This window comes from Cucurbita pepo, chromosome LG13, assembly GCF_002806865.2.
Source record: "Cucurbita pepo subsp. pepo cultivar mu-cu-16 chromosome LG13, ASM280686v2, whole genome shotgun sequence".
Taxonomy (NCBI): domain Eukaryota; kingdom Viridiplantae; phylum Streptophyta; class Magnoliopsida; order Cucurbitales; family Cucurbitaceae; genus Cucurbita; species Cucurbita pepo.
The window spans coordinates 7,511,214-7,524,849 of NC_036650.1; the positions used below are offsets into that span (position 1 = coordinate 7,511,214).

At 36.2% G+C, this 13,636-nt stretch overlaps 2 protein-coding genes across 3 annotated transcripts; one reads left to right on the top strand and one right to left on the bottom strand.

The window, feature by feature from the left end:
- Positions 1-461: 461 nt before the first annotated feature.
- Positions 462-2,821, bottom strand: LOC111808066. The gene is made up of 3 exons (XM_023693851.1): positions 2,289-2,821; positions 1,622-1,838; positions 462-1,336 (listed from the first exon to the last, which is right to left on the bottom strand). The coding sequence occupies exons 1-3, from the start codon at positions 2,610-2,612 to the stop codon at positions 843-845; spliced, it is 1,035 nt and encodes a 344-aa protein (XP_023549619.1). The 5' UTR covers positions 2,613-2,821; the 3' UTR covers positions 462-842.
- A 3,263-nt stretch (positions 2,822-6,084) lies between these two features.
- On the top strand, positions 6,085-8,812 carry LOC111808249 (receptor-like cytoplasmic kinase 176). Of its 2 annotated transcripts, none has more exons than XM_023694120.1 (6): positions 6,085-6,390; positions 6,614-7,403; positions 7,490-7,625; positions 7,708-7,850; positions 7,937-8,060; positions 8,131-8,812. In XM_023694120.1, the coding sequence occupies exons 2-6, from the start codon at positions 7,059-7,061 to the stop codon at positions 8,562-8,564; spliced, it is 1,182 nt and encodes a 393-aa protein (XP_023549888.1). In that variant the 5' UTR covers positions 6,085-6,390; positions 6,614-7,058; the 3' UTR covers positions 8,565-8,812. The 2 variants fall into 2 exon arrangements, with proteins under 2 accessions (XP_023549888.1, XP_023549887.1); XM_023694119.1 differs by having other exon boundaries at positions 7,087-7,403.
- Positions 8,813-13,636: the final 4,824 nt, after the last annotated feature.

The window sequence follows — 13,636 nt, forward strand, 5'->3', positions numbered from 1 at the left end:
ATGCAGACACTATGACCCTCATAAAAAAATTTGTTTAAACGTTAATAAACCCACATTAAGAAAAATAAATAGAAAACTTCGTGGAGAGGAGAATAAAATTGGTGATAAGAATGGGACAACGAAAGCTTCACTCTATCCACCCTATAAACATCTCTAAGATGAACAATATCAGACAAAGAAAGTAGAAATTTTATAAATACGAAACGGGTAAAGAAAGTAGGAACCAAAACACCGATAACATTAAGGTATGAAAATGGTATTAAAATACATGCATATATTAATTTATTTATTTATTTGTTTGCATATATATATATATATATATATAGATATATATAGATATATGTGAGTGTGATAAAATAAATAAATAAATAAATAAATAAAGGAAAAAATGAAAAATGAAAGGTTCCCAAACGCCCACAAAAAACAATAGGCATAGGAAAATACGGCAGAGAAAAATGAAAAATAAAAAATAAAAACAATTATTTCTAATTCTCACTATTGTATAAATATATAAAAATAAATCACCAAAAATAATAAGAACCAAGCAGTGTTTGTAGGTCGTAGGTTGTTTGGCTGTTTGGTTGTTTCTATATTGTATTCCCAATCCTCATCCATCAACTTATGCTGCTGCTGCTGCTGCTGCGGCGGCGGCGGCGGCGGCGGCTGGGCTGTGGTGCATCAAAATGGAGCCCTGCAGGACCCCTTTTATTTCTTCTACAAACTCAACCATCTCACTTTTTATTTCATACTTATACCATACCCCCAACAACAACCAAAAACAATTCAAAACTCGCGCTACACAATTCCGACTCTCCTCAAAATTCCTCGTCTGTACACTCTCGTCAAACGGCTCTCAACAACGAGTGTCGTCGCCTCTCCGACTTCATTTTCCTAACGATCATATCGCCCTTCACTGGCCTCACGAACCAATCCGATTCCATCTCTGATTGCAGTACTGACTGAAGTCTCTTCAAGTGTCCAATGCACTGCTCATGGCTCAACATGTCTCTGCTCCCCAACTGCTGCTCTTCTTCTGGATTAACCATTCTCTGGCATGGTGACTGCCATTTCGCTTGCAAGTATGCAAGCGATCTCCATGGAGGAAGCGGCATGGAGTTTAGCTTCAGCGACGACTTCCCAGCTTCAACCATGATTTGAAGGAACTGCTTAAGCCGAGATAAAGATCCAACATAGATTACCGGAAGCGAATTCAATATCTGATCATATGATTCAACTGCCCTCGCTATCTCAAAGTGGCTACGAAAGTCAATATCGACAATCAACCTCTCTGAGCTACCAGAGGTGTAGTTAACGACATCGATATACTCATGATCTCCTGTAGATGTACGAGAAAAAAGCCGAATAAAGAAAAGATTCCAGAAGGCAGAGAAGTTCCAGACTCATTTCTCCATCAATTAGAGTATCAAACTACCAGAGATTATGCCCTCAAGCACTACCCAAAAAGCAGAGAATAGAACATCTGATGGAATAAACTACGAAAGAAGAAGCTTATTCGAGTAATTAAGGCATACCCACGAACACCCAAGTTGAGTTCTTATGTCATATCAACAGAAAATTCTCCATCATTGAAAGTAAAATGAGTAAGGTTTTGAAAGGATACCTCCAGGGACCTTGCCGGCACCCTGCCATCTGGTGGTGCATACAGCAGCATCATAGCCATAGAGTCTCAGTAGCTTAACCAAAACAAACCGGATGCAACTAGCATTGCACGAACCGGACTTGTTCATGTTCAAATCCTTCTCATTCATTGACAAGGTAAGCGAATGAACCACTGAAAGCAAATCACTTTCGTATTGGGATACTGGATTTTTATAGAACTGACAAAAACAAACAACAAATTCTGAGAATTCAAATGATTTATGGATCTCATCTATTAGTTTCATCACAAAACAATGTGCAGGACAGTTCTAAATCACAGTAATCTTGTACAGAGACATCTCCAAAAGGGTTTTAATTACAAGTTCATGGTTCAATTGATGAATTCCTACAACTTTGAAGGGTGTTAAATTTGTTTCCTCGTTTACTAATCCAATATAACAAAAACAAAGGCAGCATGAACCAATCGAAAGTTCAAACGTTCATAATCAATATTCATATCTCAACTGCGTTTGGTAATCATAAGAATATCAACCAATAAGTCAAAAGAACATATAATTACGTTTCTAAAAAGAGGAATCATAAACATAATTACATCCAGAAATCACCAAAGTAAGCTAAAAGTTAATTAATCAAACGAGAATTAAACAAATTTCAAGAGAGAAAGTTACCAGAATCTTGTCAGCGAGATGAGTAAGATCAGAGACACCAGAATCGCTATCGCTGCTACACCAAGACTCAGCTCCGCCGCTCCCATTTTCCAAGAAATCACTAACCATGAGGGCTAAATCATGCTCACTTTCATGGCTAAAACCTCCCATTTGACCCACACCCTTAATTCCGACTCCACCACGGCCGCCTACTTTGACCCATAAATCCCCACCCGCAACGCATATCCGGCAGTCCATTTCCACGCCCAAAAGAACCCTCTGTTTCGCCTCTATCCGTCTCCACGTCCCACTTCCCCTCCGATTACGACGAACGCCCAACCCCATCTTCTCTATTAGCGAAAATCATCGTCGTCGCTAAATTTAAACACAAAAGGAGCTGAAAAAAGAATTTGGGGGTTTTTAATTTCGTAGAATTCAATTATGGAAGCTCAAATAAAAAACAAAAATTAGAACTCAAATGGGTCAGAGAAGAAACAAGGAGGCGAAAAGGAGAGACGAAAAAGAACGAAGCCTTTTGTTTTCGTTTCAGAATGATGAAGAGAAAGGGAAGAAACGAGGAAATGGAAGAAGTGCTTATAAAGGCATAGATAAATGGTGAAAGGACGAAAATATCCTCTAATTTTCTTGAAGAACAAGTAAATCTCTCCCGATTACGTGGAAATTTTGCAAATAGTGGATAAGGAGAAAGAAAAATTAAAGAAATTAAGCAAATTCATCTCATTAATTTAAGTTTTTTTTCTTATAATTATTAAATGGACCCCTAATTCTATATTAGGTGGTCTCTTCAAATTTTTCCTGTAATATATGTAAATTAAGGACAAAAACATGTTGGTTCGTAGCCATAGTTCTCACTCTTAGAAGCTGATGGTAAGTAACATGATCATGTTGTAGATGGTATCAAGATCATTAAATGTCTGGACATACAATATGTCTCAAAATAAATCGATAGATAAAGTTTAAATATTAAATTTGTAATTGGATAGGTGTATTAATTATAATCACCCTGCTAAATTTGACTAAAACATGCGAAGACTAACAACGTTATAAAAGGCATAATTATGAAGCAAAATAATACAATATTATTTTAATAATTTCTCCATTATTTTATTGACAAATATGTCTACCAAACGTTCACGAAAGGGTAAAATAGTCATTTAACACGAATCTATACTTGGAGACCAAGTCACAATCAACCATCAATGAATGGAGGTTTTTACTTTATACAGTCAATCTCATTAATCTCATTAATGATGATCTAATCTATTAGATTTGATGTAATAATTATGTGTTTATGTAATCAAACCTACCAAAATTACACTAATAGGTTTTTCTAATTTTTATTTTTATTTTTTTTTATCATTGTTAAATAATTTTTTTAATTTATATATATATAATATATACCTTCGCTCAAAGTGTTATTAAAACTTTTAGAAGTTTAAAAAGTAATTTTTAAACCAATTTAAAATTTATGAATATTTTTATTAATTTAGACATTACAATATAAATATTAATAACGTAACAAAATAATTTTAACCAAAACTATTTTTAGAAAAACAAAATTTAGTATGTGACGTGGAATTTTGTTGAGAGGAACCACAGTTTGAATTATAGAACGGACTGTAGACGAAAAGCGTGGCATTTTTGCCGTTCGTGGTCACTAAATTAACTAGCTAGGGTTAAATGTAGGGTGCTAGCCTGTAGGATTGTGCCTTCACTCAATTTAACTCACCGACAGGTGACGCCAACAACATTCCTCGTGACTTGTTTGGATGGGCTTTTCAGGTCCAGCCCCATTCCAATGGGCCCAACTGGGCCTGGATTCACATTCATCTGTCCCCGTGTTTTGAGATTAAATGTATTATTACTCGTAAGTATTCAATATTTGAATTTTATAAGATTTTTTATTATTAATATAACATGTATTATAAGATTAATATGAGTTTTTTAAAATTAATAATAATAAAAAAAAACCGACAACCCAATCAAATCTAACTCGAAAATAAAGAGTTGAGTTGGGTTAAGATGTGATTCTATTTGAGTTGTTCTGATCATTTCAGGTGCAGTATAAAGTCAAACATCATAAGTAAACACCAAACTAAATATGGTTGGTAGTTGGATGTCCACACCTAAAAAGAAAAAATGGAAGGAAAAAAATATTATTAATTAAATAACAAAGTCAACCAATGGTAATATAAAGCCTGTGTATTATAGTTTTGGAAAACTAATATAGGGGTTAGGTGATGTTTTATTTGAATTTAATATAAATTTAGACTATTTTATTTCAATTAAAGTTATTTTCTCTTCGGATTATGATTTGACATAAATTAATATTTCATTACTGTAAATATTTATACCTAACATTAAATATTTTATTAAATAAAATATACTTTATACCATTATTAATTTAAGACTTTAATATATTCAACTTATAATAGTGAAGGATATATATATATATATATATATATATATATATATATATATATATACACATATAGGTATAGAGCAAATAAATAATATTTTGAATTACAAATTTAAAGTTTTTAATAATTCATTAACTTTAAATTTTATCGAAACAATTTATTTCTCAACAAATTTTCGATTATTAATATATTTAACAAATTTTTTAAATATTATTATAAATAATTTTTAATGTCATACATATATGAATTTAAACGGTTGAATGGGCTAGATTAGAATTTACACGTACTAAATTTGTAATTTAATCTTAAAATATCAATCAAATGTCAAATGATTATTTAGAAGCTAGACACGAGCATTCAATTTATATTAAAATACCAAAAAAATAAAAATACATAATACTTTAGTTGACTTTCTGTCTATTTCATGTTGTAAATTTTGGTATTGTTTGACTGAAAGGAATAAACCTAGTCTATGGTGAAAATTTTATGCTCCAACTTGAAGTATTTAAATTATTTTTGAAGCAATTTGGTTATATTAAAATATATTTATATCATGTGACAATACATTAAAAATTTAGGATCATTATTGACGTGATCCATATTATAATTTGACACGTCATATATGTATTTAAATACAAAACTATATTATTTTATAAAATAAAAAAGAAGATTAAAACTATAGAATAATGGAAAGAAATTAAATATTAAAATTCTCTTATACAATTTTGTTTTAATTACGTGGCGGTGGGACAAACTCCCGCATGAAGGTCAACCGGTCAACATTGCCGGCTTCCTTTTTTTTCTTTTTATTTACGAAATAGCGATGGTCATGTTTTTATATTATTTATAAAGCTTTTTGTAATAATTAATATAAATAATAATAAAAAAAAGATAACCAATCAAAACCATGAGAGCTTATATTCCAAATAGACAATATTATATTATTGTGGAGAGTTGTGTTAGTCTACCATGATATTAGGGTCGTCAATAGAATTCTCAAATGTCGAACAACAAGACTAGATTTGCAAAAGTGGGTTGAATCATCGTAAGCTGTGCAGCAACGAAGGAGGATGATTAATGAAGAACTATGAGTATATCGAAATTCTTTTTATAGAATTGTTTTGAAACTTGATGAGTTAGTTGTGAATGAAGATTAGGGCCAAAGGAACGAACCCTTTATCGAGATTCAGAAACTCTCCACCAGCGCTGCGGGGCTCTGTCGCTTACAAACTAAACTGTTCTAAAACCAATGGTAAAATCCATAGAAAGAGGAGGCAGCGAAGTTAATGCCATTTTGAATCTACACCTACTTGAACTGTCAGTGTAGGCCATAAAACGCCAAGTCAACCCTTTTGCACCTTTTGTCCTCAGCTGCTTCAAACCCCCCTTCCTTTCTTCCTTGCCCTTCTCAATTTCATTTTCTTTTGGCTTTCTCATGGAACTTCTTCTACCTTTCACACTTTTAAAACAAACCCACTTCCCATTCACGGGCTAGGCTACTGCTACTGCTAGTTCTAGCTCCCTCTTCTTCTTCTTCTTCTTCTTCTTCTTCTTCTTCTTCTTCTTCTTCCCTTCATTTCCCCTGTTTTGGAGCCGCTTTGTCCAGAGCTTTGTTTTGAGCTTGCTGTTCATGGGGTCCTGCCTCAGTGCTAGGATCAAAGCTGAGAGCCCTCTTCACAATGGTTTCAACCTTTTCCTTCTTTGTTCTCTATGATTTTGGTTGTTTTTTATAGCTAATATGATGTGATTGGAGTGACCAAATTTGGGTTGTTTTTGTATGATTCATGTCAGAGTTCAAAGGGGTTAGTTTCATTGTAAGACTATGTGGGTTCGTAAAAAGGCTCTTTCGAGGTACTACTCTTAGGATTTTCTTTTTTAATGTCTCTGATGGGAAAACTAAAGCAGGCATGGTTGAGGATTGTTGGAGGGCTGCTGGGAACGAGTTGAGAAGACTGTTCGAGGGCTCCATACGTTTCATAGGAGGCTCTATGATGTATTTTGTTCGAGGGAAGTATCGTTGAGGATTGTTGGGAGAGGAGTCCAACGTCTGCTAATTAAGGGTCGATCATGAGTTTATAAGTAGCGAATATTATCTCGACTGGCAAGAGAATTTCTGGAGAACCTAGAAGGAAAGCCATGAGAGCTTACTCTCAAAGTGAACTATATCATACCATTGTGGAGATTCGTGATTCCTAACGCTCGGTGATTTATGACAGAATCTTTTTTAGATGTTGAATAACTTAAAAACTAGATCAAGCAACCTTGTGAAGCATCAGTGTTCATGTTAATTCTGTGGTTTTATTGGCTGTCAGTGTATTGACTTTTTGCTTCTGCTTATGCTTTTATAACAATGGTTATATATAATGCCTCCTACACAGGCCTGAGCTCCAAGGATTCAAGAGATGATAAAGGTAATTCAATCAGCAAGTCTTCATCGGTCTCGACCCCGCGGACTCCACGAACAGAGGGCGAGATCTTGCAGTCCTCCAACTTGAAAAACTTCCCCTACAATGAGCTTAAAACCGCCACTCGAAACTTCAGGCCTGATAGTGTGTTGGGTGAGGGTGGTTTTGGTTCTGTCTTTAAAGGGTGGATTGATGAGCAGTCCTTTGCAGCTACCAAGCCCGGGACTGGCTTGGTCATTGCAGTGAAAAGGCTCAACCAAGAAGGCTTTCAGGGTCACAGAGAATGGCTGGTTAGTATCTCTCTATCCATTGACGTGTACTCTTCATGCTACTCTGCTTTTGGAATGGATTCATTTATGGATGTCTCAATTTACAGACAGAAATAGATTACCTTGGTCAGCTGCATCATCCTAATCTTGTGAGATTGATTGGCTTTTGTTTAGAGGACGAGCATCGACTTCTCGTTTACGAGTTTATGCCTCGAGGCAGCTTGGAAAACCATCTATTTAGGAGTAAGCTATTGACTTATTTCACCTGTTGAATTGGTATTGCAAGAATGACTTAGATTCTCCTTCTATGTCTTTGGTGGATCAGGGAGTTCTCGGTTTCAACCTCTATCATGGAGCCTGAGAATGAAAGTTGCCCTTGGTGCAGCTAAAGGACTAGCTTTTCTACATAGCGACGAAGCGAAAGTAATATACCGAGACTTCAAAAGCTCGAATATCCTGCTCGACTCAGTATGTGAGACAATTCAACCTCTTCAAGCTTATGTTTCTGACATATTTGTTGTTGATCTCATTTGTATTGGACTTTGAAATGACAGAGCTATAATGCAAAACTCTCTGATTTTGGATTAGCCAAGGATGGTCCTACAGGTGATAAAAGCTATGTTTCCACGAGAGTTATGGGAACATTTGGCTATGCTGCTCCTGAATATATGATCACAGGTAGCTTTCTAGTTGAGTTTGACTATGACTATGACTACTAGTTATTTAACGACGTCCTCTTCTTTTGAAGGTCATCTCACTTCGAAGAGCGATGTTTATAGTTTTGGAGTTGTTCTTCTTGAGATCCTATCGGGGAGACGGGCTATAGACAAAAACCGACCATCTGGAGAACATAATCTTGTGGAATGGGCGAAACCTTACCTCGCTAGCAAACGAAGAATTCTTCGAATATTGGATGCACGTATCGAAGGCCAGTATTCGACAGGAGGAGCACTGAAAGCAGCTAAACTTGCCATTCAATGCATATCAACTGAACCCAAGTTAAGGCCAAACATGAATGTGGTGGTGAAAGCATTGGAGCAAATTCAGGATTCCAGTGAAACAAATGGATCAAGGGGTGGCCCTGTAAGCAAACCCCTAAAGAACTCCAGTCAAGGCCGTGGCTCCACAAATAACAAAGCTGTTTCTTATCCTAGACCATCAGCTTCAGTACTAAATCTTTAGACATCTGATGAACCGGCTAACGTTTCGGCCGAACCGGACGACCCCGCATGTTTGTAACTGAATCATTGTACAGCTTCTTGTTTAAAGATGTTTGTCTGCAGAATCAGTCCCCTAGTGTGTTTCCTGTTCTTGCTTGGTAAGAACAAGATTTCGTTCCACGAAGAGTCAGGCATCATAAGCTTAAAACACTCGTTTCAAACAATGCTTTAACAAAATAGAGTGTTGTTCTTCATATAGAATTGAGAATAGCTGAAAAGTTCTACATATTCTGCTGTAGTAGTTACTTTTTCCTCTTGGATCTGGCAATAAATCCCTCTGAAAGATGGAATTTCCCTTCTTTGCTTGTGCCCATTTTGAAAAGCAGCCTCCAACTTGAGTATCAAAGTCATAGCTGTTCATGAATTATAAAAAGGACCCAGGTAGAGAAATGATATCAATTCCCGTGTATCACATGGATGCCTCCTTTGACCGCTACCCTTGTCTAAATTTTATATTCACGACATATATTATAGACTAAAAGATTACTCCACCCGATGAACTCAAGATCTTAATGCATTTAATTTTTGTTGGAAAGAGGGATAGTGAAAGAGATAGGAATAGATGAGAATAGATAGAAGTTGCAGTGCTTTATTAATGTCTACTGACTTAATGCTCAGAGGCTTACACAATTCCAGTATTTATAGCTTATACACTGGACCAGAAATAGTAAATCATCGAAATCTAGAAAGAATTTAAATCTACTAACAATCTCCTAAAAATCTCATAGTTTGAATATTTGAATCATATCTCTACTACTCTGAATCATATCTTCATTTTGAATCATATCTTCATTTTGAATCACATCTCAACACAACCCCTTGATTCAAAGTTGCAAATGCCAAGTAATTGTCTGAAGTAGCAAAACTTTTCTTTTGACAATGCCTTGGTAAGTATGTCTGCTAGCTGTTCATCGGTGTTACAATATTCCAAGACAATTTCTTCGTCTGCAACAAGATCACGAATATAGTGATGTCGAAGTTCAATATGTTTTGTTCTACTGTGAAACGCTGGGTTCTTTGTCATAGAAATAGTTGCTTTATTATCACAAAATATCTTTGTTGCCCCTTTTTGCTCTTGTTGAAGATCAGCTAACATTCTTCTTAGCCAAATGGCTTGACACGCTGCTGAAGTTGCTGCAACATATTCTGCTTCTGATGTTGACAACGCCACTGTTGCTTGTTTCTTTGAGCTCCAAGTGATCGCTCCTGACCCTAAAGTGAAAACATTGGCTGAAATGCTTCGTCTATCATCTAATGATCCTGCCCAATCACTATCAGTGAATCCATATAGTTTGAAATTAGAGGATTTAGAATACCAAATTCCATACTCCATAGTTCCGGCAATGTAACGTAAGACTCTTTTTGCTGCTCCATAATGAACCTTTGAAGGATGTTGCATAAACTTAGAAATAATACCAACAGGAAATGCAATGTCGGGTCGTGTGTGAGTTAAGTAAATCAGTCCGCCAACCAAGCTCCTGAACCTTCTAGCATCTGTCATTTCTGCTCCATCATCATGTTGTAATTTCTCATTAATATTCATAGGTGTAGCTGCAGGCTTACAATTAAGCATACCAAATTTACTCATAATATCTTTGGCATATTTTCTTTGTGAAATAAAAATTCCATCTTCAACTTGATATACTTCAAGACCAAGAAAATAGTGCAATAGACCCATATCTGACATCTCAAATTCACTCATCATTTGAGACTTAAATTTATCCAAAAGAGAGTTAGAAGAGCTAGTGTAGATAATATCGTCAACATAGAGGCAAATAATGATGAAATCACTTTTACCTTCCTTCTTCACATATAAAGTAGGCTCATTCTCACTTCTCATGTATCCTTTCTTTTGAAAATACCCATCAATCTTGCTGTACCAAGCTCGAGGGGCCTGCTTTAATCCGTATAGTGCCTTTCTCAACTTGTATACCTTTGTTTCTTTGTCCTTCTCTATGAATCCTTCTGGTTGTGCTACATAAACCTCTTCTTGTAAATCTCCGTTAAGAAATGCTGACTTAACATCAAACTGATAAACTGGCCACCGCAATTCTGCTGCTAATGCTAGAATAGTTCTTACAGTTTCAAAACGAGCTACTGGAGAAAAAGTTTCTTCAAAATCTATACCTTGTTGTTGTGCATACCCTTTTGCTACAAGACGGGCCTTATGCTTTTGTATGCTTCCATCTGGTGCAAATTTTGTCCTGAACACCCATTTCAAATTGATTGCATTTTTTTCGTTTGGTAAGTCAACCATCTCCCATGTTCCATTTTTCTCAATGGACTGCATCTCTTCTACCATGGCTTTCTTCCACTCTTCTCTTTCAGCTGCTTCTTCATAACACATAGGATCTGAAACAGTAAGAGCAAATTGACATGATGCATATATGTCAGTTAAAGATTTATACTTCTTTGGAGGTGTCTCATCCGAAAGTTCTTCAAGAGAAGAATCGCTGTTTAGTGATGCTGAAGATGATGAATTTGACACATTTTGTGTTGCAGTGGAGACACTAGGAGATGCACTGGAGTTGACCCTTGTTTCTTCATTTGGGGAAACTTCAACGGTAATCTTTTGCTGCTCCTGTTCTTTACTCCAATCCCAACTCACATTTTCATTAAATATTACATCCCTTCTAACTAAAATCTTTTCACTGATGGGGTTGTATAATTTATATGCCTTTGATTGAGTACAATAGCCAATGAAAATGCATTTTTCAGATTTTTCATCAAGCTTTTGACGAACTTGAGGATGTTTCAAAGCATAAGCAACACAACCAAAGATTCGTAAATGACTTACAGATGGTTTCCTTCTATGCCATGCTTCATAGGGAGTTCGATTCATAACCGCCTTTGTTGGTGAGATGTTTAATAGATAAACAGATGTTGCTACGGCTTCTGCCCAAAATTGGTCTGGAAGTCTCCTTGCTTGTAACATACTTCTTGCCATCTCCACAATAGTTCGATTTTTCCGTTCAGCGATTCCATTTTGTTCTGGAGTGTAGGGAGCTGTTAATTCCCTTTGGATGCCCTCTTCTTCACAAAACAGATTGAACTCTTTAGATATGAACTCGCCACCTCTGTCTGTTCGAAGAACTTTAATGTGACAGCCACTTTGGTTCTCTACCATAGCTTTAAACATCTGGAACTTCTGAAAAGTTTCTGACTTATGTTGTAGGAAATAGACCCAGCTCATGCGACTATAATCATCAATGAATAGTAAAAAATATATACTCCCACCCAAGGAATTCGTTTGCATTGGCCCACATAAATCAGCATGAATTAGTTCTAGACAGTGTGAAGCTCTTCTAGCTTTTCCAACAGGAAAGGACTTCCTAGTCTGCTTGCCATAAATGCATCCTTCACATAAGTTAGTTGAGTCAATTCTTGGTAATCCGAAAACCATACCTTTATTCCTGAGTATTTTCAGGCCGTTCATATGAAGATGTCCATATCTGAGATGCCATAATGTTGAGTCATCTTTCGTGCTAGCAGCAAGAGCAAAATCCTCCATGTTAGAAATATCAAGTGGAAACATCTTATTTGAAGTCATGGCAATTTGAACTTTATGACCTGATTTTTTATGTGTAATGACACATGTGTTGTCATCAAATAGAACTGAATGTCCTCTAGTCATCAATTGTCCAACACTCAATAAATTATACCCTAAATCAGGTACAAATTGAACATTATCTAATTGTTTTATCTTACCATAACTGGTTTCGACTTTCACCGTACCTTTTCCCTCAACTTGCATCTCTTTTGTGTTTCCAAGTTGCACCTTAATTTTTTGTGTCTCATCAAGCTCTTTGAATAAGGATTTGGTGCCTGTCATATGGTTCGAGCATCCGCTATCAACAAACCATAAGTCACCTTTTCTTGGATTAGTATCCATGCACGCCATAAGCAGCTTTTCTTCTTCTTCTTCATTCCCTGCTGCAAAATTCATTTGTTGATTTTTATACCAACAATTAGATTTTGTGTGCCCATACCTTTTGCAATAGTAACATTGTATGACATTCCTTTGTTCATTGAATTGTCTCTGTCCATCACTTCTCCATCTACCCCTGTTACCACGACCACCATGGAAGCTGCGAAATCCTCCTCTTCCACGACTTCTACCTGCTAAATGAATATTTTCTCTTTCGTTGTTTTCGTTGTTGGTTGTCTCCTTCACTTGTAGTGCCTTTTCTTCGTTTCTTTCTGATGCTCTGTTGATTCTTGCCTCATGAGCCTGAAGCGAGCCCATTAGTTCATCAACGGAGAGTACGGATAGATCCTTAGCTTCTTCTATGGCAGCCACCACATGGTCAAACTTTGGAGTTAAGCTTCTCAATACCTTTGCAACTATTGTTTCGTCTGAAATTTTCTCTCCATAGGTGCGCATCTGACTGACTATTGCCATTGTTCTGGACAAAAAATCAGCAATTGATTCGCCATTCGTCATGAGCAGAGTTTCAAAATCACGTCTTAGAGATTGCAATTTCACTGTTATGACTTTTGAATCTCCCTGAAACTCTTTCTGCAGAATTGACCATGCCTGCTTTGATGTGGTTGCTGCTGCAATTCGTGAAAAGATAGTCTCATGAACTGCTTGCTGAATAATGAATAAAGCCTTGGCATCGTTTTTCTTGGTTTCTCTTAGTCTCTCCTTTTCTTCTATTGTGGGTTCTAATAAATCAACAAACCCGTGCTCCACCAAGTCCCATAGCTCCTGCGATCTGAGCAAGGTCTTCATCTTGATGCTCCACCACTCATATTTCTCACCATTAAAGATTGGTAACAACGGTGCAGAGGAAGAGAAACCAGCTACTGCCATTTTTGTTTTGTGAAAGAAAATAATCACTCGCCCTCGTGTCGAACGAACTTGGCTCTGATACCAAAATTGTTGGAAAGAGGGATAGTGAAAGAGATAGGAATAGATGAGAATAGATAGAAGCTGCAGTGCTTTATTAATGTCTACTGAATTAATGCTCAGAGGCTTACACAATTCCAGTATTTATAGCTTATACAGGACCAGAAATAGTAAATCATCGA

Coding starts and splice junctions, on each gene's coding strand:
- LOC111808066 (XM_023693851.1), bottom strand. CDS start 2,612: ATGGGGTTGGGCGTTCGTCGTAATCGGAGGGGAAGTGGGACGTGGAGA. Junction 1,839..2,288: donor ATCTCGCTGACAAGATTCTG/GTAACTTTCTCT, acceptor TGTTTTTGTCAG/TTCTATAAAAATCCAGTATC. Junction 1,337..1,621: donor TGCCGGCAAGGTCCCTGGAG/GTATCCTTTCAA, acceptor GTACATCTACAG/GAGATCATGAGTATATCGAT.
- LOC111808249 (XM_023694119.1), top strand. CDS start 6,339: ATGGGGTCCTGCCTCAGTGCTAGGATCAAAGCTGAGAGCCCTCTTCAC. Junction 6,391..7,086: donor TGAGAGCCCTCTTCACAATG/GTTTCAACCTTT, acceptor CCTCCTACACAG/GCCTGAGCTCCAAGGATTCA. Junction 7,626..7,707: donor GGAAAACCATCTATTTAGGA/GTAAGCTATTGA, acceptor TTGGTGGATCAG/GGAGTTCTCGGTTTCAACCT.